Below are 21406 nucleotides of genomic sequence, written 5' to 3' on the forward strand. Positions count from 1 at the left end.
ACTTGCGCTTGGCTGTATCTCCGACGTCTCTACCCCAATCCTTCTTCTCACATATACACAATGCTCTTCTTCAGGTGAGTCCCCGGTCCACGTCGACAATGACGCAACAGCAACTGACAACGCAATAGCTTCTTCAAAACGCTCGTCGAGCACGAAATCACCGTCGAACTCAAGAACGAAGTCCAGATCCGCGGAACACTCAAGAGCGTGGACCAGTACCTGAACATCAAGCTGGACAATGCAGAGGCGGTGGATGAGCTGAGGTGGCCGCATTTGGTACGTTTGTGCATCGCGACTCTCTTCTGCGTACGGACCAGACAATGTGCCAGAGAGATGGCGAAGTAGACTATGGGAAGAAATTGAAGCTAACTTTACAATAGTGCTCGACAAAAGACATGTTCATCCGCGGTTCCGTCGTCCGATACGTACACCTTCCTTCCGGCGCTGTCGACACCGCTCTACTCGAAGACGCGACAAGGAGAGAGGCTGAGGCGGCGAAGAACAAGGCGAAATGAGAAAGGAAGGACATCAGGTGTTAGGATAACGCGTGATGATGCGACCGTTCGTGCGGCAACATGAGGAGGGCAAGACGCGCGTGGGCGGGCGCAATGTGACATGACAACCCACGGTATATAAGAGCGTGGCCAAGCGCGAGAGCTGGAATTCTGGAACGGGATTAAGCGCAGAGGTTGCGCAAGCACGAAGAGCGCTTGCAGAGCTGGTGATGTGAATATACCCTTTGATGAGTACGAGGTGATATCCTCGCCCGTCTTTGTTCTTGTCCTACTTTTCTACCCTCTGTTCGATTCGAGTCATTTACACGCCCTGCTTCAATTCCTCCCTAGCTCACGGGACATGGAGATTGCCCCTTCAGGCTCATATTCGACATGGCCATCGACGTCAACTTGCTTTTCTACATGCGTGCATTCCTCCTTCGCTTTGCCTACCCACAACTATGGCATCAAACTTGCGATCTCTATTGTCGTCCATGTCGCTTCCCCTGTACGTTGTTTCCCGTACAGTCTCTATCTCCAACAGACGGATCACTGCTGTGTGTGCGATTCGATATCTTGGTTGTCATCCACTCCATCCACTGGTACTACGATAAGGCAGGGCGACGACGAGCCACTCAAGACTCGCGCAATACATCACCATCCCATACACAAAGGTACTCCTCAAATGAGGGAGATCGCAATTATCCGACCCCAAGAGACGACGCCGCACGTGTCCCCCGTCCCTTTCACCCGTTTCGTAGCAAACGGAACATGTCGCGCAGAAATTACGCTCACCCACAGTCCTCTCCACTGGCAAATTGCGCATCTATATGACTCCGTCTATCCCCAAACAACACCAACACCGCAACCGCTCTTCCGCCGGTTGACGACGTCCACGCACACACTTTCAAAAGTTTTCAAAATAGTCCCTTCGAAACCACAATCCACGCAACGAGTATACTCGCAAAAGCGACGACCCCCTCAACAATCATGGCGCCCATCTCCTACCCATCTTCCATTTCCCCAGCCACACTAGCGCCTTACCTGCACACCCGCTCCGCACTCGAAGCCCTGACCTCCGAAACCCTCACCCCAACAGCCATCGGCCTCATATGCGTAGTCGGCACCATCGGAATCACCATCTACATCATCAGCGCCATCATCTATTTCCGCACCAAACCAATCAGCCTGCCCAGACTGTTCCGCAAGCGCGCGCACACCGATGAAGAGAGCAACACGGACGGCAAGAAGACAGCCATATCCATCTGGGAGCGAGGTGTTCCACTATACGACAGAAGTGGTGTTACGACGACGGCAAATTCGGCGTTTGGAGATGCGTATCCTTCTGAGGGGACTGCGGTGAATGCTGGGCTTGAGAGGGAGATATTGGAGATTCTTGAGGCGGAGGCGGAGGTTAGGGCTATGTCGAGGGTTGTGGTGAGGTATTGAGGGGATGAGCAGGGGAGTGTTGGTGATGGGGGGGTTTTGGGTAGTTTCTGGAGATGATGGGCACGAGTGTGAAGATGTGAGTGTTGAGCTGGTTTTGTCATGTGTTGGGATTTGACGGACGGGGGTTGAAGTTGTGCTTGGATGTAGGATGTACATTGCTCGAGTGTTCAAAACTTTCTGCTCGCTACCTTTTTGTACTTCCGGTGTCTACCAAATGGGAATTACGATGAGACGGGAAGAAGCAGACGGGGCGAGTAGCCAGTGATAGGTGTCACACCCAAATATAGTCTTCAACCCTGCCTTCTTGTACACACTCAGAAGATCAATCGTGCCTTTTCCATCCCTCGGTATCTAGACCCAAGGATCTTCCCTCACAACAACCTCAATAGTCTCTTTCCTACCCCCAAGCATTTCACTCCGCCTTGGTTTGAACTTCATCCACAGTCGCTTCCTCAACGACTTCTCATCCCTTCTCTCCTTCTTTTCTTTAACAAGCTTCTGCTTCACTGCCTTCCCATCCTCATCAGACGATGAAGAGCTCCAGTGGAGAGTCGGCGCAGTGTTGACGCGCCACGCCTGAATGCGCTCTTCGCGCAAGGGCGAGACGTTGCGTCTCTTCCGCAGAACGTTCCTGGTATGCGGTTGCGTGGTCTCTAGAGATTGGAACAGTGAGGTCGCTGCTGTTGTGGTGAGGACGAGTGTCGCGACGAAGATGAGTGCTGCTTTGGCGACTATGCTCAGGCCGCGCTCGTTGTGTGATGTGAATAGTGCGGTGAGGAAGCGGGTGATCAGGAGGGAGAGGAGCATGCATGGGAGTACGAGCCATGCGGATGGAGGCTGGGGTTGCGACATGGTGGAGAGAAGTGAGGTGTTGGTGCGCAGCAACAAGGTACCCTGAACGATAGTTGGCGTACGAGAAGGCCGATAAGCTCAAAGGTCACTGCGTTAGTCTTGCGGGCTGGTAGAAGTTGGATTGGGCGGAGCTAACGGCGGGAGTGTTTGGGTTCTGGTTCATTCACTTCTTAGTATCGACTTTTGGTATGTGGGGAATGGAAAGCGCTCATTTACTTTTCACATGTTGCTATATTCAGTCAAATTTCGTTTGCAACTAGGCAGGTTACCCAGGTACTTTTCAAACTGTCTATTTGCATCCATCGCATCTGTTACATCTGTTACTTCGCACCCATTCTGTTCCAAGCCTTCCAGCTTTCTGCTAAGCGCCATACGTGAATTATGACGTCGCTGGATGGAGTAGACGCGCGGTTACCATTTGCCTCGAGGCCTCCAGGGCTGCCGCAAAAAAGAGGGTGGAGACGTTTGTGACCCTGGTGCATCTGCCATACGATGAACCAGAAGTTCACCGATATTATAGCATGGATGAACCAGTAGAGGATCTCAGTTAGAGATGGTACGAGCATGTTGAGTTTTTTTTGGTTTGCAAGGAGTCGCGTGTAAGAAAGCTGTTTTTAGGGAGGTTGTATATGAAGACTACACTGTGAACTTATCGGTTGTGATTACACCAACGCGGTACTATGGAACATACAGCGGTTGCCTGTAGATCATGTGATGCTGAGCTGAAGTGAGTGCCCAGGTGCAGCGGCAAGTGCATACACACTGCTCCCGCGCGCGAACAGGGTCGTCGTTTACTTCTTCGTACCTAGATCAAGACAAGACTCACACCATCACGTCTATATTCAAAGATCTTTGCCAGCTGCTCACTAGCTGTCATCATGGAACTTCACACGCCAATCACTGTCTCGAAATACACCCTTACTCTCGTGGCCTCCATGGCCATTTCGGCCCTCAATTACAGCGGCCTCATGAAAGTTCCACGCATCGTCACTCTTCTTGCGAGTCCAGCGATACTACTGCTTCATTCACTCTGCGAATACGCACAACTCCGAGAGTTGCAAAGACAAACAGAGGAGCTGAGGGCAAGGGCCAGACGTTACAGAACGCTGAAGATCGCATTGGAAATCGCAATCGAGGAATTATGCGACGGATTTGACGACCTGGATAATGAGTCGAAGATTTTGGCGATCGAAGAGACGATTAAGATGCTGCAGGAATTTGCAGATAGGACTGGAATATCGGAGGACTAGGAAGGAGGGCGGGCAGTTGGGAAAAATGGTTGGGGGTGGGAGAGGGCGCAGAGACATCACATTATCCATGGAACAGATTTCTATAATGCCTGTTCAAATCTGTAGACGCTTTGCGTATGCTGCATCGATTGCTATCTGCGCCTGAATATATCTCTTGAAGACCAGAGACATGTGTGGTTCCATGAGCCACGTCATCTCAAGAATTGCATACGCAATCTCAGACTGTTCATAAGACTTCTACACATCTGTGTCTGCCCCTAATCCTACTCGCCTCATAACCTCCAAGGCTGCAGAATGTGCTCGCGGCTAAATCACCGGATGTTACTGTGAAGGCACATCATCCTGCGTACCAATTCGGGCATCTTGGCCATCGAAACTTGTTTTCGCCTGGACGGACAGCGAAATCACACCCTCCACCAGCGATGCATCTGTGGTGAGGTCGGAATTGACTTTGTGTACGACATTAGCCTGCAGGAACATGCTATATCCAACACGACGCTAATGATCGACGCAGGGATGGGGTACGCGCCGCATGCATGTGCGGTTTGCATATTGCCGGACAACATCAATATTGTGAACAGCCGAGGCTTTCCTCCTTGGGCGACTACTCATCCCGGTGTCCGTCGGAGGGATGATGCCATGTTTGTAGGAATACGGTGTACGGTGTGCGGGTGTGGCGGAGATGATGTCTTGGTGACGCCGATGTAAGAAGAGCCGATATCGTGATATGGTCCCGTCTAGACAAACCATGACGGAGATTCTACTCGCATGTAGAGAGCATCTTCTTCAGCACGCCCATCAGGGTGCCGTTCTCGAGGGCAGCGGCGACGCGCTCCTTGTCGCCGAGCTGCTTGTTGACCTGCTCGTCGGTGCTGTGGGTGCCCTTCTTGATGCGGACATCGACGCGGAAGCGCGGAGGTAGTGCCTGTTCGAGACGGACGCGCACGCCCAGGCCGATGACGGTGGCCAGCGAGCAGTGGGTGATGGTCGGCGTGATCTCGACGACGACGGTGCTGATGCTCGAGAGCGGTGAAGAGGGGGGCAGAATGTGGATGTCTGGCAGGTTGACGACGCTCAGCGAGCCGAGGGACAGCGGGTGTTCAGGGTCGCAGATGGTGGAAATGAGGTCTGTCATGCGCGGGGTCAGCCAAACGTTAACGCCATCGAGGGCCCGCGGGCGCGCCTACCGTAGATTTCCTGCTCGTCAATGTCCTCACGTGCGTCGTCGCTGTCTGAATCGCCGGCTGAGACGCTGTCGTCGAAGGGGTCGCTGAGGTAGTTGTAGCGCGGTATCAGGTTGTCGAACAGGCCGGTCCCGCCGTCATCGCGCCTCTTTGCCGTTGCGTCGCTGCGGCGGGAGGGCAGATCCGAGGGATTCAGGATGGTCGGGTTGGCGTTGTCCTTGTCGAGCTCCATGGCGGCGGTTGGCAGGGGTCGCGGCGTCGTGGTGTGATGGTGGCGGAGGGAAGGAGCCGTCGTGGGCTCCTGCCTCTCCAGCAAATCTGCGAGGAAGGCGCGCCCGGGCCACCAGCAGCCCCTCCTCGGTGTTCGTCATCTAGCATGTGCTAGCCAGCCAGACACTCGGAACATGTCACCCGCCTGCACCTTCACCCTCACCACCACCTCCACCACCACCGCTGCCCCCGGCCATGCCCGCCGTCTTAGCAATTGCTCTGTAAGCCCTCAATTTCCCGCAGATTATCCGCGACATACAGGGGACACTTGTGTGGGGTGCACCGTTCACACCACAGCACCAGGGCACCCGTGTGTTTGACTAGTGTCTGCAGCTTCGTGTCATTCCATCACGCCGCCGGGGTATACAGTTCGTGGCCTCCTGCCTGCTGCCGTTCTGCTCGGCCAGCCTCGGCAAATCCCCAGTGCGCATCCAGAAGGTGAGAAACAGCGCGGCTGGCGACTGCCCTTGGGCTTCAACCCCATCGGCAGCCGACGCTTCCGGCTGATCCACCACCTGCTCACCTCCCAAGCTCGCGCGCCCATGGTGATCGTGTTGACGACATGTTTCTCACTAATCACTCCCAATGGCAGTCTCGTCCCAACGACCTGTGTCGGCTCCTCCCGCACTTGTGCCTTCATAACGGAAGTGCTGCCTCATCCGGCGTACGACTGACCGCACTGCTGGATTGTCCCTGCTTTGCTTGCCGTGTTCCTGAGCTGCAGGGAGATCAACGGCAGTGATCAGCGCAGCATGACTGATGAGGTCAGTATCGTGTTATCTTACCACGCGCCACGGAAACCACTGCTTCTATCGACCTTCCAAAGGTCGACGGTAGCCTGGCGCCAGCACCTGTCAGTCATGGCACCATCCCGTCTTGCTCCATACAAAGCTCCCCTTGGCAACGCCCGTCGTGTCTCTGCGTGATCGAAGCTAGCACTCGTAACCTGACTGCGCCTTGACTGCCATCGCCATCACCATCATACCACCTGCGTGGTGGGGAACTAATCTTTCAGCTGCCTTGTCGCCTGCCGCGCGAGAGAGAACGCGACCCGGCAACATGGTTGACAGATTACAACAGCCCTTAAAGAAAGGGATTTTCGACCCTAACTTTAGCTCTCCATGCAATCTTCGGTCGTTCTTCATGTCATGCAATCGCCAGTGGCGGACGAAAATACGATCCATGCGCCGGATCGAAGCCCTCGACAAGTCTCCTCAGCTACGTTTCGCTTCGCGGCCGCAATATCTCGTATTCGGCTCATGCAAATGCTATGCCGTCTGTCTGTGCATGCTACCTACACATTCGAGAATCTTGTTAGCCCAACTGAGGGTAGCATCTGGAGTAATATTGTTTCATGCGGGCTGCGCTGATGGTGATGCGTCTGCCGTTAGAACCTTGCCTGCACATGGCCCTACCAAGCTTCCGCACGAATCAATTCGCCGATGTGTCGTGCTCAACGACACACACCGGTTCTGCCGTAGCCTTTGCGGCATGCGACGGGATCCCGTCTGCCCAACCCATGCAAAGTCTCGAGTGAACGTCGAGTCTGCGGCCATGGAGATGCCACCGATCAGAGCGGCACATCAACGAGGCCAAAGCGCGTCGAGTAGTGGACGCCTATCCTCATGCTGCTACCAGCCAAGTCTCTTCCGCGACTATGTGGACAAGACTTGTTTCGCTTTAGCTCCTGGCAGGTCGTGCAGCGTCCTACCAGAGCCATCTGTGTGCCCCTATCTAGCCAGCTATAGTCGTACACCTGCTGTATTATATGTCGGCTAAAGCATAATATTCGTCATCGAGGCTAGCAGCCGGAGATCACTTTCTAGAAGGCCCACCTGTCATTGCGGTGACACTGGCAGACCATGTCTCAAACATTCAGGCACCTAAGGCTGTGCGAGATGAGAAACTAGGTACGACTATGAACCGACTAAATGCATGCGCAAGGTTTTCGACATTGTCCAGCCCTATCACGGCCAGGTCCGGGCTGCTGCAGTCTACTGGTCACGTCTGATCTTCTTTTTCTGGGCAATCCAGCAAATGCAGCCGCCACCAGAGCCTCGCAACAGCTTGCGTACTCGGTCCGCTGAAGTTTTTTTACTTTGCCATGAAGTCTGCTGAGTGAGAATGCCGCCATGTACCACCGTCTTCTCAGCTGTCAGACTTTGCCCCCGCTGATTTTATAGCAATCGTTCCCGGCCCATGGCAGTGCTTCGAGGAGGTCCACACTACCCGTCGTTCTACGTGTTACGATTCAGGCCGTCTCCAACGGGCACCACAATCCCTGCTGCCCATTGCCTCACACCCCCACAGCACGGCAGTTCCCTGTGCCCGCAGCATCTTGGTAGCGGACGCTTGCGCTCACGCGCGTGCAGCTTGGGCGCCCATACCAAAGGCGCTACTTGTGCAGCAGTGCGGCTCCTGGATCCTGCACGCTTAAGTCGCATATCGTCTACCCCTCGCCCGCCTATCGACCCCTTCATACACGGCCAACCGCCTAGGACCACAATACTCTCGCCTTTCAGGAGATCCATACACTGCGACGCCACTATTGTGCGCGTGAGCCACGCTGCGAGCCCGCTGCCAGTGCGTCTTCGAAACCCCGGTATGCCAGACATCGTCTCCACCTACCATCCCTATGCGCCTTCTGCCCTGATCTGCCGTATAACCTAACGACGCCGCGGCGTCGCGGAGATTTCCCTTGCGCTATAGCATTCTACAGTGCATCTATTCTCGATTTCGCTTTCTTTGTGTATAGTTTTGGCCATTCCGCGATTTCTTCCGTCCGCCGACCCTCAGGACATTCTGGACCGTCATCGCGCGCCGCTACCATTGGCTGCACACCGACCACCGCACACAACCTCATCGACTTAGTGGATAGCCGACAACCCCGCTGCTTGCAACCATTGCGCAAGGCCTTGCGCTGTCACTCCGGACCGGCTCGTGGTAGCTATTAACGTTATGCCCCCGGAGACCACTGGACGGCCACTGCTGCCACAAACGGCGCAAATGCAGAGCTTCACCTTTGCGCCGCCCACGCTGGCACCGCGCGAAAACCAGCGCAGTGAGTCCACACGCCGCTCAGTGTCTTGGGGACAAGGCAGCTGACAACATCTCCAGATTATGTATTCGTAGACGAACACAATAGACACAAACGACTGAAAGGTATGAAGGCACATTTTGACTTGAGATGCAGATGCTAATGTAGAGCAGTAATGAGAGCATGCGAAGGATGTCGTAGACGCAAAATCAAGTGCGACGCGGCAACAACGAATGCATGGCCCTGTGCTGCTTGCATTCGTCTGAAGCTTAACTGTGTGCCGCCTACAGTCAGCTATGACAAGGACTACAACGGTTCGCAAACCTTTGACCTGGAGCCCAAACCGCTCGAGTATGCCCCGGACCCATCTCCCCAACATGACTATCAGCGCCATCCATCCATGTCGCAGGCCATGTCTCACCAAATGCCGCCTTCCATGCCGACTACCCAAGGCATGTACCAGCCTTCGCCCTACGTGGATCAGCAGTCCCAGGAGTCGTGTCATTATCAACCCATGTCTCAGCCCCAGGTCATCCAGCAAACCATGAGCTACGCGCCTCAGCATGGCTACTCACAACAACCCGCTGGCCCGCCGGCGATCCTAACTCCACCGGAATCGGAACCCCATTGGCGAAGTGACTCTGTATCTAGTCTGTCCGAGGCACTGGGTGAACTCAAGATCGACCATACAGCCATTGGTGAGCTTCATGGCATCTTGCTGCAAAAACATCAAGCTAACTAGTCTAGCCCCATACATCACTAACATGAAGAAGGCACTGGCCGAAACACCCGCACAAGAGGAGTACGAGGTCGTACTACCAGCTTCTGTAAGCCTCGATCATACGGTCCGCATACCACCGGAGATGATGCCTGATGATGATCGGGCAATGCACTACTTTGACTACTTTTTCGCCAACGTTCACCCATACTGCCCCGTCATCAACAAGGCCTACTTCTACCAGCAATGGCACAGCGCTCCGGACTCCATCTCTCCACTCATGCTAGAGTCAATCTTTGCTTGTTCTTCGTTGATGCTCGGCGACTCAGAGGAGGGCAACAAATGGCTGGCCCTTGCCACAAGTCAGTAGCGCCCTGTCTTGACGGAAAAAACGATTACTGACAAGTTACAGAGCACGAGGAGAGCTTCAAAGACGTGTCCCGCCTGAGTACGATGCAGGCAATGATTCTATTGCTCAAAGCTCGTGAAGCTTCACCAAAGCGAGGATACTTCTGGCGTTCTTGGATGGCGACTGTCAGCCTTGTAGCCATGGCGAAGGACCTTGAATTACACGAACATTACGATACCCATCAGATGGGCAAATCATGCGGATCGACAGTACACGACTGTGTTGCCAAAACGAGGGTATGGCAGATGTGCATGGTCTTCGAGGTTATGATTGGCGGTCCTCAAGGTATGTTGGGTTTGAAGAAGGTACTTGGAAATGCTGACTTCTATAGGACGCTATGACTTTGGTGTTACCACTGACACCGTAGACTTGGAGATGCCCAGACACATCGCAGGACAGGATCCTTCCGAGCTTCAGATTGCGCGTCAGTTCGTACAATACGCCCGTATTGTTAAGAACGTTCACCATTCGGCCCTTGTGTACGGAAGACTCAGGAAGAAGAACCCGGACTGGGCACTGGATCCAGCCTTTGTTGGCCACAACACCGACTTTTCCCTCTGGTTACGAGAGCTTCCTGAGGACATGCAGATCGTCTACCCCCAGGATGGCTCTGCTCCTTGGATCCCGTCCCATCAGCTGGCGAATATGCATGCCTATCACTGTTTGGCCATCATTATGCACTTCCGCCCGCAGCTACATGCCGTATCAGAGTCATATGATGGTATATGGAAGCAGCATATGCTCACATGCTACTCGGCCGCCAAAAACCTATGCAAACTTCAAGAGGCGATTCTCAAGACCTACGGCATGCCTGGATTGCTTTGCATGATGCGAGGCATAAGTTTCCACATCTACGCCGTGTTGACATGCACCATGCTGCACCTGGTATGTCATATTCATTGTACAGTAAACCATCTGACTAACAGCCGTAGGTTGCCGTGACATGCCCGGACCCAGATATCAACCATGATGCCAGGAACTTCTTCGTACGCCACATGCGTGTCCTGGAAACCATGTCTCCCTCGTTTCCGATGCCTGAGATGCAACAGCAAGTCAACAGCCTGCGCCAAGCGTTCTCGGCCGATTGTTCAAAAGCTTTTGAACTGAAACCGACATTTCCATTCGGAAGCCCACAAGTAGCTCCACAAACAAGCCCTATGGGTCACCAGGGATCATACCGACCTCGTCACCCGAGCCATCCCTCGCCCTTGGAACAACCAGGTCAGGTCAACTACCATGCACTCCCCATTACTCCACCAATTTCGGCATCCGACCGCGGATCCAAGGCTGACTCTCCCGTAGCTCAGTCTTTGGTCATGATGGCGTCTGGTCACCGTACAGCTCAGCCACCTTCTGGTATGCAAATGCCGGAGAACGCCCAATGGAACCCACAACGCATCTTTGAGTAAGTTCAATCATCACGTTCTCATTGAAACAACAAACTAATACAATACAGTCAATGGAATGTAGCCTTTGGTACGCCCCCTCCTACTAGCGCGTCCTCTCAGGCTTCTCCGCCGCTAAGACCCCATCCTCCAGGAACCAATTACGATATGCGGCCAGCGCAGGAGGCTATGCAACCAGGCTACCAAATGTCGAACACATCGCCCCAGTCCAGCAACGTCCATGCAGTCCCAGGCCAGATGCCCCCGGCCTCGACATATGGAAACACTGCACCCGTATACGTTACCCCTTCGATGTGGCAGGAAGCAGTCGCCAGCTCTTTACCGGACGGGCTCAAGCGCCGGTGGGACGACAACGCTTCCATGGGGGACCAGTCAATGTACAAACGCGCGCGTTGAGGCATGACGTCAACCCTGATCAAGATTATACCGCTTGTGCAATGCACTTCGCAGGAACCACAGTGAGCGGAGAAGTGTGGAGAGTGGCAAGCGCATGACCATCACATTGTCTGACCTTGGTCACGGCGAGATGACGGCATGACACGCTTCGGCGTCATTCACATTGCTGTCCAAACCACTCTGATGGATGAAGGTGCGCCCGCTTGGAAAAGAAGGTCGATTGAGAAGACAGTTCAGCTGTACCACCACCGTGAGACGGGAGTCCCCCAAAAAGCGCTACAACAAGCGCGCCTGTACAATACGCTGATTTTGCGATACCTGCAAGCACGACCGCAATGACGATTACGCGCCGCTAGCGATATTATCTAGCGTAAACACCATCACTGTAATACTACTTTGAACAAAGACACTGTACCCTCATTATCGCGACGTATATTATTGACCTTCCTCATTCATGATGATACGGAGCACGGTACCCACTTCTCGTGTCCCAGCCTACGAATGATAACCTCAACAACAAAGCCAACGTACCCAGCCGCTCTATCAAACCTTCGAAGGCCCAGTTGTTCCAAGAACAGTCTCGAGTTTCAACATTGGCATCTTGAAGTTACATCATAAGCGCGCCAGCTATCCCCACTCAATCTATTCACCCTGCTGTAGTCCCACCGGTGCCGTCCGACGCCTTAGATAATACCAAAACAGAAAGTGATCGTACATTAACATACACGCGTCATATGCATCTTTCTTGAGATCACCACTCAGAAGCATCCCAGCCACCAGGCTTTACTAATTCGATGAAGCCAGAACGTTCAAACGGGCCGGTTTAGCAAAAGCACCAATCGCCATGTCGCACGTGGGGATGGCCTACCGTCCGTCTCGACCTTCCATCCTTCTACCCGCTTCTCGTACCGTTTGTAAAAAGCAGTTAGCCGTTGTTCCTGATCGTCGAGCAAGTCAATGCGATGCGACGTTGACGACGTTGATCTCGTAACAGTTTGGGTAACCGGACCGCACCATGCGTGCAACTTTAGTACACAGATGCAACAGGGTCCCTTCCAACCTGGTTTGTCAATAGTATAGACAATAAATCCAACGGTCTTTTCAATCCGGGTTTCGCGGCTCCAAGGGTCAATATCGAGGCACACGCCCTCCCACCCGCCAGCCTGGAAAGATCCCGAGGTAAAAACCGCTCGAGCGTCTTCGTCCCCTGAACTTTTCGGCATGTGAAAAAAATAAAAAGCCAACCTTGCAACGCACGGCCCCCTGCAGTAAGCCGCCCTGCCAGCCTGGCTCGAATGGAACGCTTTTCATGATTGTGGAGAAGACGCTAGAGATCAATGGGATCTGACATGGGAGCGAAGGAAGGGGGATAAGCGTGGAAAAAACGTACGCTACTGCATCATGTCACAGCGCGGCGGGCAATATGTAACGTGAACATGCAGCTTTTGCATACCGCAGATACATCAAACCTTCTTTCCAGATGTCACACTTTCTCTGCCGCGTGTGCGTGCTCTAAACAAGACTACCACGCACACTTTACGGCACTTTCCATCAGCCACCACTACGACGACGACAGCAGACTAACACTAACCCGGGCGGAATAGTCGCCGACCACCAGAATCCCAGCAAACCGCCCCCTGACCCCTGGTTTCATCGTAATGTTCCCCCAAGCGACTTACCCACAGTGCGTTTTGTTCCCAATCCCAGTGAACGAACCCACCCATCACCCAGTTGCTGTCCCATGTGTCTTGGCCAAGCAAGTTTCCAACGTCTACCCTCCCTGACTAATGCATCCGACTCGTCAACTTGCTTGGCGAGTCATGCTTTGCTACAATGCTAAAAAGTGGATTGTACGAGGTCACTCACCGATCTGAACGATTGCGCGAGCGCGCGTTGTTTGATACGCATGCAATGCATTGATGATCAGCGTTCGGGAACAGGGTCGTGAGAACCAAGAGGGCAGGGGCAGCGGGAGAAGAAGCGGGAGAATTGGTCGTTGGGGACTAGGAAAGGACCGGTTTGGCGAGTACTGCGTGTATTGTTACTATGTATTCTTTCTCGGTCGGTCTACTCCGAGGTGGAGAGGTAATGATAATTTTGGCACAGCCTCGTTTTCAAAAATATCATCATCAATGCCATGAATCACCATCGTAATCTCCAAAACTCCTATCGTTGGCCATGTCAGGTCAAAACCCACTTCGAGGGAAAACTCGCATTTCCACTCTCCGCTTCATTATCTCCACTTTCGCCTTGCTGCGATATTTTACCTGCCGTCCGCCGATGTAACTCGGCAGGGCAGCCGAGAATTCCTAGCCTTGAAGATCTTCACAGACCAACCTCCCCCATTCTTGCAAATGATGTTCGATTCGGCTAAGCCCTTACCCACACCGCATCGTCGTTGGTATCCGCATTTCTGCCGCGCGCCGAAGACTATTCGAAACCACATACCACTTCCACGCGAGGCCACTATGAAACTTGGATGTGCTTGGTGATGGGGCGGTTGTGGGGTCGGGAGGCCGACGAGGAATGTGGAAAAGGACCGAATAGAGTGGCATGTTGGTCGCGTGTTAAGTGGGATGTTAAGGCATATGTTGGATGCCTGGATGGTTAGGCAGAAGGTAGAGCGAGGCTGGTGGCAGGATGGAATCTGGAAGTCCTCTCCGCAGGTAGCAAGTTATCATCTCCAGCGATAGACGTCGCTTCAATAAGCGATGAAAATCATTGTGCGACAGCAGCGGTACCGAGACACCGCCATATGCATACAAGATCGATCACATAAAGACGAATACACAAACAACATCAACACGCCATGACTCAGGAAAAAGCCTCTTAATATCTGTGATATATGTCTAATCCTCACGTTGCCCTATCCTAGGATGTTTCTGTTCATCACCGTATCCTACCATCGGCGCCGCGCTTTTGTCCTTCGGCAGTACAGCGTTCAAGAATATACCAACAATAGCAGCAATGACAAACGGGGTCTCCACAGCAAGGTTGATGCCCTGCTCGAATCCTACCAGATTCTCATTTGGCCCATCGTACGATAAAACCTGTGAAAACCAGTCGGGCTGACATATATCCATGAACCCAATGCCCAGGGAGACTGCGAGGATGAAGCGATCGCGGCGGGTCCATGGGATGAGTGCGAGGACACGGATACCGGCCACAGCAATGGTGCTGTAAAGGAAGACTTGCATACCGCCGAGGACAGACGGCGGCATAGAAGCGAAGACAGCACCGAACTTCGCAATGACCCCCATGAGGATCAGGAAGCCACTTGCTGCCCATCCTGCACGGCGAGATGCACAACCGGTGAGAACAATAACGCCGTTGTTGCCTGCTTGACTGACCATCGGTGGGCCCGTAGCCAGTGCACTGAAGAAGCTTCCGAGTCCGTCGCAGAGAATGCCGCCTTGAATCCTGCTGTTGAACTCCGTTCCTTCGATTTCAACACCTGATAGCTCTGCAGTGGCCAAGATATCGGGAATGCAAGACACGGCTTGACAAGCAAACATGATTATCATAGGCAATACTAGCGCGCCATCAACGGAGAGCTTGAACGTGTGCACCCAAAGAAAGGTTCCGCCGGGTGCTTGGTTGAGCTGTTCCGTCGACCAGTAGCCTGTTGCGCCTGAGATGGCACATCCTACAGCTAAACCAATAATGACCGAAGCTGAGCGCATGAGTGGCGCACCGACGGCTTCGACCAAGATGATAGTAGCAAACACACTGAACCCTAAGCCGATCAGCTTCGGATGCCCCCATACGAGCGGTCGTGGCGCGGTGATATCCGGACAAAGAGCGTAGAAACCCTCTCCTCCGTGGCAGTTTGATGATCCACCCCAGTTCTGCAGTCCGTTACCAACGAGGTAGACTCCAATGAGGGTCAGAAGTGATCCAGTGATGAGCTTGGGAAAGATCTTGTTGAGCATCTTGGGCGGTACAAAAGCCATTGCTATCTGGATCCAGACACAGCACAGCATAGTGCCTAGGCATGCACCCCACGCATCAGGGCATGGCCCTTGAGTTCCGTCTTCAAGAACTGGACAAGAGCCGGACTTGTATCGTAAAGCGGCGTAGTTGAAGACGATGGGTAGGATGTCGAATGTTGGTCCCACGACGCTCAAGAGCCCTGTGCCAATGAAGAATGGCGTCTTCATGATATGCAGCCGAGTAACTTGCAGGGCTGTCGCAATGCCTGTGGTGATGAAGGCTGTTGAGACCAGGTACGTGGTCATAGCTGGCTCGAAGTTGAACGCCCCAGAGGCGATTGCGAGTGGTGGTGACACAATGGACCCGATCATGGTGAGTGCATGCTGGAGGCCGAGGAGTAGTGTCAAAAGAACGGGTACGCGGTCGTTGAGTCCGTAGAATGGCGCTTGATAGTTTTTGTACTTTCTGTTCAAGGGCCAGATGTTGGGAGTGATCAAGTAGACGTAGTCCTGGGGTTGTCAGCTACCTATGGCAGACAGTCGGGTAGGTTAAGTATTGACATACGTAGTCGCCGATCCATCCATCTTTCGTCGTGAAAGCATACTTGATCTCTGCAAGCGTATCCTGCCACTTCGTGGTCACAGTACCTATCTCTTGACTCTCGGCGGACGAGTATTGACCACCAGTTTCTTCAGCGTAGTTAGACTTCGGCTCCATCTTGCTCTGGGAGTCGATGACCATGATCACTCCTACTCAGCCTAGTAGATACCTAGTATGCTGACCGAGTTCTCGCGGCACATGCATTTCAAAATCGAGCTGCATGGTTATATATCAACCTATTAGCCATTGTTGACTCGTGGTTCTAGATCGGCAGGAGCCTTTCCCACGATAGGCGTTTCTGCGCTTGTAAACCCCGCGATAACCAGCCCATCGGAATCCGGCTATTGCTTGTACCTGATAGCACTGCGACGATACTCGTGCGTATGCCGTGAGATGTGCGACGGGTGACAGAGTACGTGAGCTAGATAAGAGGGGAGATATCACTAGCGTCGGCCGCCGCATGTCACCTTAGCGAAGGCGCGAAAGCGGAGAGCGGCGGAGGCGACTGTCAGCGCACGCCTATGGGAAGTCGCGACCATGCAAATAGGATGTTGAAAGTAATCGCGTAAAGTAATCATTCGCCTAGATTCTCAAGTTCATTGATAAAATTAGGGACGGATGAGATCTCCTAGAAACTTGAACCTACACTTTCACGAACCCGTCTAACGCCGCACCTAGCATCCTCGTAGATCTTAGCCAGCGGTATCAGCACTACTTCGAATCAACATGGCAAGATCAAGTCAAACGCCGCTGCGCCTCTTGACGAATGCGACCATCGTCACTGTCAATAAGAGTCGGGAAATCATACTCGATGGCGCAATCCTCGTTGAAAACGGCCGCATCACAGCACTCGGAAAGACTTCTGATCTCATCGATCAAGTCGGCCAGAGCGAGAACGGAGATCTTGATATCGTCGACTGCATGGACAAGATCATCATACCGGGCTTAATTAACACACACGCCCATCTCGCGCAATCACTGCTCCGTGGACTAGCCGAAGATCTTCCATTACACAACTGGTTATGCGATGCCATCTGGCCCTTGGAAGCCAACTATGCCGAAGATGATGGCTATGTAGCTTCAATGCTGACGATCACGGAGATGCTGAAGACAGGAACGACATGTTTTCTTGAGGCTATGCTCACGCATAGGAGCGGCCTTGAGAACGTCGTCAGAGCAGTGGAAGAAACTGGCATCCGTGCGTGTTTGGTGAGTGCGGCGAAACAACATCAATTTGACGAGCTGACCTAGCTGCTAGGGCAAATTGATCAAAGTCGGCGAGACAAACTCAGATCTCAACATGAAAGATGCCAGAGATCGGGACGTGGACTCAATGTCTGTGGAAGTTGCACTATCAGCGCACAAGAAGTATCATGGCTCTTCCGACGACCGTCTACACATGTGGTTTGCAGCGGGTACACCTCGAGGCTCACCAATGGCGGTCCACGCCACGATCGGCGAAGCAGCGCGAGCACACGACATCGGTCTCACTATGCATTGCGCAGAAGCTCCTAAAGACCTACCCATCTACCGACAGTATTACCAACGCAGCCCTTTCGAATTCTGCCGAGATACGCACTTGACGGGACCCAAGTCGGTATTCGCGCACTGCGTACATCCGGATGCAGCAGCTGGAGATTTCGATATCTTGCGCGAAAGTAAAAGTACTGTCTCGCACAACCCCACAAGTAACCTCAAGCTTGGGTCTGGTGTGGCACCGATACCAGACATGGTGGCCAGCGGTGTGAATGTAGCTCTGGGGACCGATGGTGCACCGTGTAATAATACGTACGACATGTTTCGGGAGATGCATCTAGCGTCCATTCTACACAGCGGTGTCAGGCAAAATGCCGGGGTCCTCAGCGCGTACGACGTCTTGGAGTTCGCGACGATCAACGGCGCAAGAGCGCTAGGACTGGAAGATGATATTGGGAGCCTGGAGGTTGGGAAGAAAGCGGATATCGTCGTTGTTGAGCCAAAAGGCGTATCTTGTGCTCCCTGGGATCCAAACGAGCAGACTTCCGGTGGCATTGATCCTGTCACAGTGCTGATACATTCCTCTGGTGCCGATGTCGATACAGTTCTTGTAGATGGTCAGTTGCTTGTCAGTAACGGCAAGTTGTTGCGCATTGATGAGGAGACGATCATACAGAAAGCAAAGAAGTCAGTGGCAGATATAAGGAAAAGGAGCGATGTAGGTGCACGAAACCACATGTCGTTAAAGTATATATGAATTCAGAATTGAAATGACAGCAAGTCATCGAACAGGCTTTGCCCTCCAAAGCCTGTTTGTGGCGGTAGCAAGTTCATGAAAGAGTTCCATGAAGTATCTCCCACGCCTATAGGAACATCTTCGGTCGATGATGACGTGGGAGTTGTTACATGCAAGTCTTGGGCTACGTCGCTGATAAAGGTCTCCACGTTAAATCTGCGGGCTCGCTTGCCCAACGGCGACGGGAATCCAAGACTGTCCGCAGGTCGTGCACGCTTCTTGCTGTCCATGCCTCCCCCCTGGAGCTCGCGCTGCAATCCCGACAGCAATCGCACGCCGCGCGAGGCAATTTTGCTATGTTCGAATCTACTCAAATAACCGATTGTGTCAGCAACAAGTCTGCTGTGCTCGTCAAACTCTCTGTCACTGGCCGACCGATGAAGGGTATCGAGACTGAGAATGATACCCGCTGCGACTGAAAAGGCTTGCTCGATCCATAGTATTGGGCCCTGCTCATCGCTGCCTGATAGTGCCTCTTTCAATATGGTCTTCGACGCCGCGATACAGGTACGCCGAGTGAATTGAAACGCGGAATTGGTGAAGGAGAGACCGATGAATTTTCGATGTATCATGATGATCTTGTGTGAAGCACATATAGTCAGCGAGCGTCTAGCCCAGCCAACGTAGATAGGCCAATCGGTCGCCACCGGCGCATTCGTTGATAGAAATGTAGGTATACATGCAGTCGCAAGCTTGCGCATCTTCTCGTCGTAATGTAGCACCTGTTCATACTTCGTGAAAAGCGTGTTACAGCCTGTCATCGCATCTAGGAGTTGCGGCATAAGCGCTGCAATGTCATAGCGATAGTTGCAATAGCTCGCTTGGGTGGGTATGCTCAATGGATGCGGTACCATGTCGTCGTCATTGCAGTTCAGCGGCTTTGCGGTAGTAAAGAAGCGAGGATTGAGCGAATATGACTCCGAGAACGGGATCTGGAACCAATCTTGCGTGCAAAGCTGATTGAAGACTCGTCGACCGGCTTCGCGCTGGCGTAGCTGCTCCTTCGAGGTGGCAGAGGCCGAGCTTTCTGGTCCAAGTCGGTGCAACCCAAGACTCTGGGCAATACGACCAGCTGAGGCGAGCAGTATCGACTGACTGCTCGACTTGCCAAGGATATGAGCCGCAATGGTCAACGTCGCGATGGCTTGAACAGAGTAGATGGTATGAGCCTCGATGTAGCCAGCGATTTCGAGACACGTCACAGTCGCTTCGTACCATCTTTGTGACAAGACCTTCCTCTCTTCTGATGAGAAACCCCAAGACTGATATACAGATGGCGGCGCACATGTGATACTGCCTGTTACGATGGCGAATAGTAAACTAAGCCATTGCAGATTCAAGCCTTGGTGCCGGACGTCGCCTTCGTAGTCTCCAAGAAAGATATTCAGGTCTTCCTTGAATATGGCTGAGGAGTAAGACCCGTGGTACCATAGGATGGTGGTACTGTGGTACTCCACAAGCTGGACGATATGAGTCTTGTTCGGAAGAAGCGCTTCAAGTACGTCAAGCTGTGCATCTTTGCTGGTTTCATATAGCATACTGGATGCAACCGCTTCATCCTCATCCCTGATACTCAGTCGCCGTGGCCCGCTGTTCTGCTCTGGTGATGTCCCATAGTCGATGTCTTTCTTACGGCCCCATGCTAGAAACTCCAACACGGTAGCTGCATCATCAGTGTCCGCAGGTTGTGACACGTTATTGTTAAGAGGTGGAGTGGTCGCTGGATTATGAACTGGACTCGCTGGTGTATCAGAGATTTCCAGAGGCAAGGGTGCTTCGCTCGAGGCCATATCACTTTGTTCCTGTAACTTGGCTTCAAGCTGACTTACGCGGTCGAGTAGAGCGCGCACTAGATCGTCAGGTGCTGTCGCTGCACCTTGAGCTTGGTAGGCGGGTGGTGGTGGTACTGAGGATGTCACAGCCGCGTCTTCTCTCGTACAGAAGCTTGCATATCCCCTGCTTTACTTAGCATGAGATGGTTCGGGCAGCGTGCGCAGTACCAAGAAGCTCTGGGTTCCCAGCGAAAAGCAATTTACAGTCGCGCTGGCTCAGTCTTTGTCGAAGACTCGCGGATACTAGACTACCTTGGAAACGGAGGAGCTGACCTTCGAATGCATGTGCTGCAAGGCACATTCTTGTCACATTTGATTACAGCTTTAGCTATCTATAACTTCTACTTCTCTTCGTGTATACTACTTTATACCTATCTTAAGCGTATAGATTAATTAAATAAAAGAACCTAACTACTAATTAGCTTAAAAAGTGTAGACATTATATAATTATATACTTAGTAGAATATTAAACTATTCTAACTATAGCACGCCTATACTACTCTAAATAATAATACACTACGTATACTACTTTAATAGCCTAGCATAGCTATAAAAGAAAAAAAGCTCTTAGTATAAGCTACTAAAGATAAATACTCTCTATAAAAGGCCTTTTATAAAAGACTTAGTAAAGCTATAAGCTCTTACATAGTAGATATAGAATTATTAATAATAGGTCTTCTATAAAAAACTAGTAAAGCTATAAGCCTCTATATAGTAAGTATAAATTTATTAATAATAGAAAGCGTTAGAAAGTCTATAATAATAATAATAACAATATTAAATAAGAGAAGAAATATATTAGTATAAGAGAGCCTCTCTCTTTTACTATATACGCTCTAATATAATAATAGCCTCTTCTCTAAGGCTGTAAGTCTTCTTAGTATTCTAGTAGTAGAAACCTCTTTTTCTTCTAGTAATACGTATCTAGCTTAGCTTCTCTCTAATATAGACTTTAGCTAAGACTAATTAATCTTCTCTATAAATAGAACGCTATAGCTATAGCGCTTTAAACTTTCTCTATACTATAGAAAGCTTTATAAAGCTTTTAGAAGAGCTCTTAGTAAAGCTACTAGAGAGGCCTAGCTAGTAGGCTAATATATTTTTAAAGATAACTAAGAAGTACTTCTTAAAATATACGCTAAAAAAAATAAAGAACTTTAGCCTAAGTAGAGAACTAATAGGTATCTTCTTCTTTTAATAGTAGATGTCTTCTTCTCTTAGTAGTAGCAGCCTCTCTCTCTTCTAGCTTCTTCTTTAACCTCTATAAAGTATTCTCTTTCTTCTTCTCTCTTTAGGTAGTAACT

General features: G+C 51.9%; 7 protein-coding genes across 7 annotated transcripts; 3 read left to right on the top strand and 4 right to left on the bottom strand.

Moving 5' to 3' along the window:
• Window positions 1-60: 60 nt before the first annotated feature.
• Window positions 61-515, top strand: LSM2 (U6 snRNA-associated Sm-like protein LSm2; the record flags this gene model as incomplete). Its single annotated transcript, XM_049388566.1, has 3 exons — window positions 61-74; window positions 129-276; window positions 381-515. The coding sequence occupies 3 exons, from the start codon at window positions 61-63 to the stop codon at window positions 513-515; spliced, it is 297 nt and encodes a 98-aa protein (XP_049243465.1).
• A 1779-nt stretch (window positions 516-2294) lies between these two features.
• Window positions 2295-2795, bottom strand: J4E84_005975 (uncharacterized protein; the record flags this gene model as incomplete). Its single annotated transcript, XM_049388567.1, has 1 exon — window positions 2295-2795. One exon carries the CDS (start codon window positions 2793-2795, stop codon window positions 2295-2297), a length of 501 nt encoding a protein of 166 aa, XP_049243466.1.
• Window positions 2796-4805: 2010 nt separating this feature from the next.
• On the bottom strand, window positions 4806-5461 carry J4E84_005976 (uncharacterized protein; the record flags this gene model as incomplete). Its single annotated transcript, XM_049388568.1, has 2 exons — window positions 4806-5173; window positions 5233-5461. 2 exons carry the CDS (start codon window positions 5459-5461, stop codon window positions 4806-4808), a joined length of 597 nt encoding a protein of 198 aa, XP_049243467.1.
• A 3044-nt stretch (window positions 5462-8505) lies between these two features.
• Window positions 8506-11465, top strand: J4E84_005977 (uncharacterized protein; the record flags this gene model as incomplete). The annotated part of the gene is made up of 8 exons (XM_049388569.1): window positions 8506-8560; window positions 8617-8661; window positions 8710-9234; window positions 9284-9616; window positions 9667-9948; window positions 9995-10548; window positions 10596-11068; window positions 11120-11465. The coding sequence occupies 8 exons, from the start codon at window positions 8506-8508 to the stop codon at window positions 11463-11465; spliced, it is 2613 nt and encodes an 870-aa protein (XP_049243468.1).
• A 2849-nt stretch (window positions 11466-14314) lies between these two features.
• J4E84_005978 (uncharacterized protein) lies at window positions 14315-16115 on the bottom strand (the record flags this gene model as incomplete). Its single annotated transcript, XM_049388570.1, has 2 exons — window positions 14315-15907; window positions 15963-16115. 2 exons carry the CDS (start codon window positions 16113-16115, stop codon window positions 14315-14317), a joined length of 1746 nt encoding a protein of 581 aa, XP_049243469.1.
• A 609-nt stretch (window positions 16116-16724) lies between these two features.
• J4E84_005979 (uncharacterized protein) lies at window positions 16725-18231 on the top strand (the record flags this gene model as incomplete). The annotated part of the gene is made up of 2 exons (XM_049388571.1): window positions 16725-17207; window positions 17257-18231. The coding sequence occupies 2 exons, from the start codon at window positions 16725-16727 to the stop codon at window positions 18229-18231; spliced, it is 1458 nt and encodes a 485-aa protein (XP_049243470.1).
• Window positions 18232-18233: 2 nt separating this feature from the next.
• Window positions 18234-20242, bottom strand: J4E84_005980 (uncharacterized protein; the record flags this gene model as incomplete). The annotated part of the gene is made up of 2 exons (XM_049388572.1): window positions 18234-20176; window positions 20236-20242. The coding sequence occupies 2 exons, from the start codon at window positions 20240-20242 to the stop codon at window positions 18234-18236; spliced, it is 1950 nt and encodes a 649-aa protein (XP_049243471.1).
• Between the last annotated feature and the right edge of the window lie 1164 nt (window positions 20243-21406).

The sequence above is a fragment of the Alternaria hordeiaustralica genome, assembly GCF_023758085.1.
Source record: "Alternaria hordeiaustralica strain BMP 2776 chromosome Unknown scaffold_11, whole genome shotgun sequence".
NCBI lineage: Eukaryota > Fungi > Ascomycota > Dothideomycetes > Pleosporales > Pleosporaceae > Alternaria > Alternaria hordeiaustralica.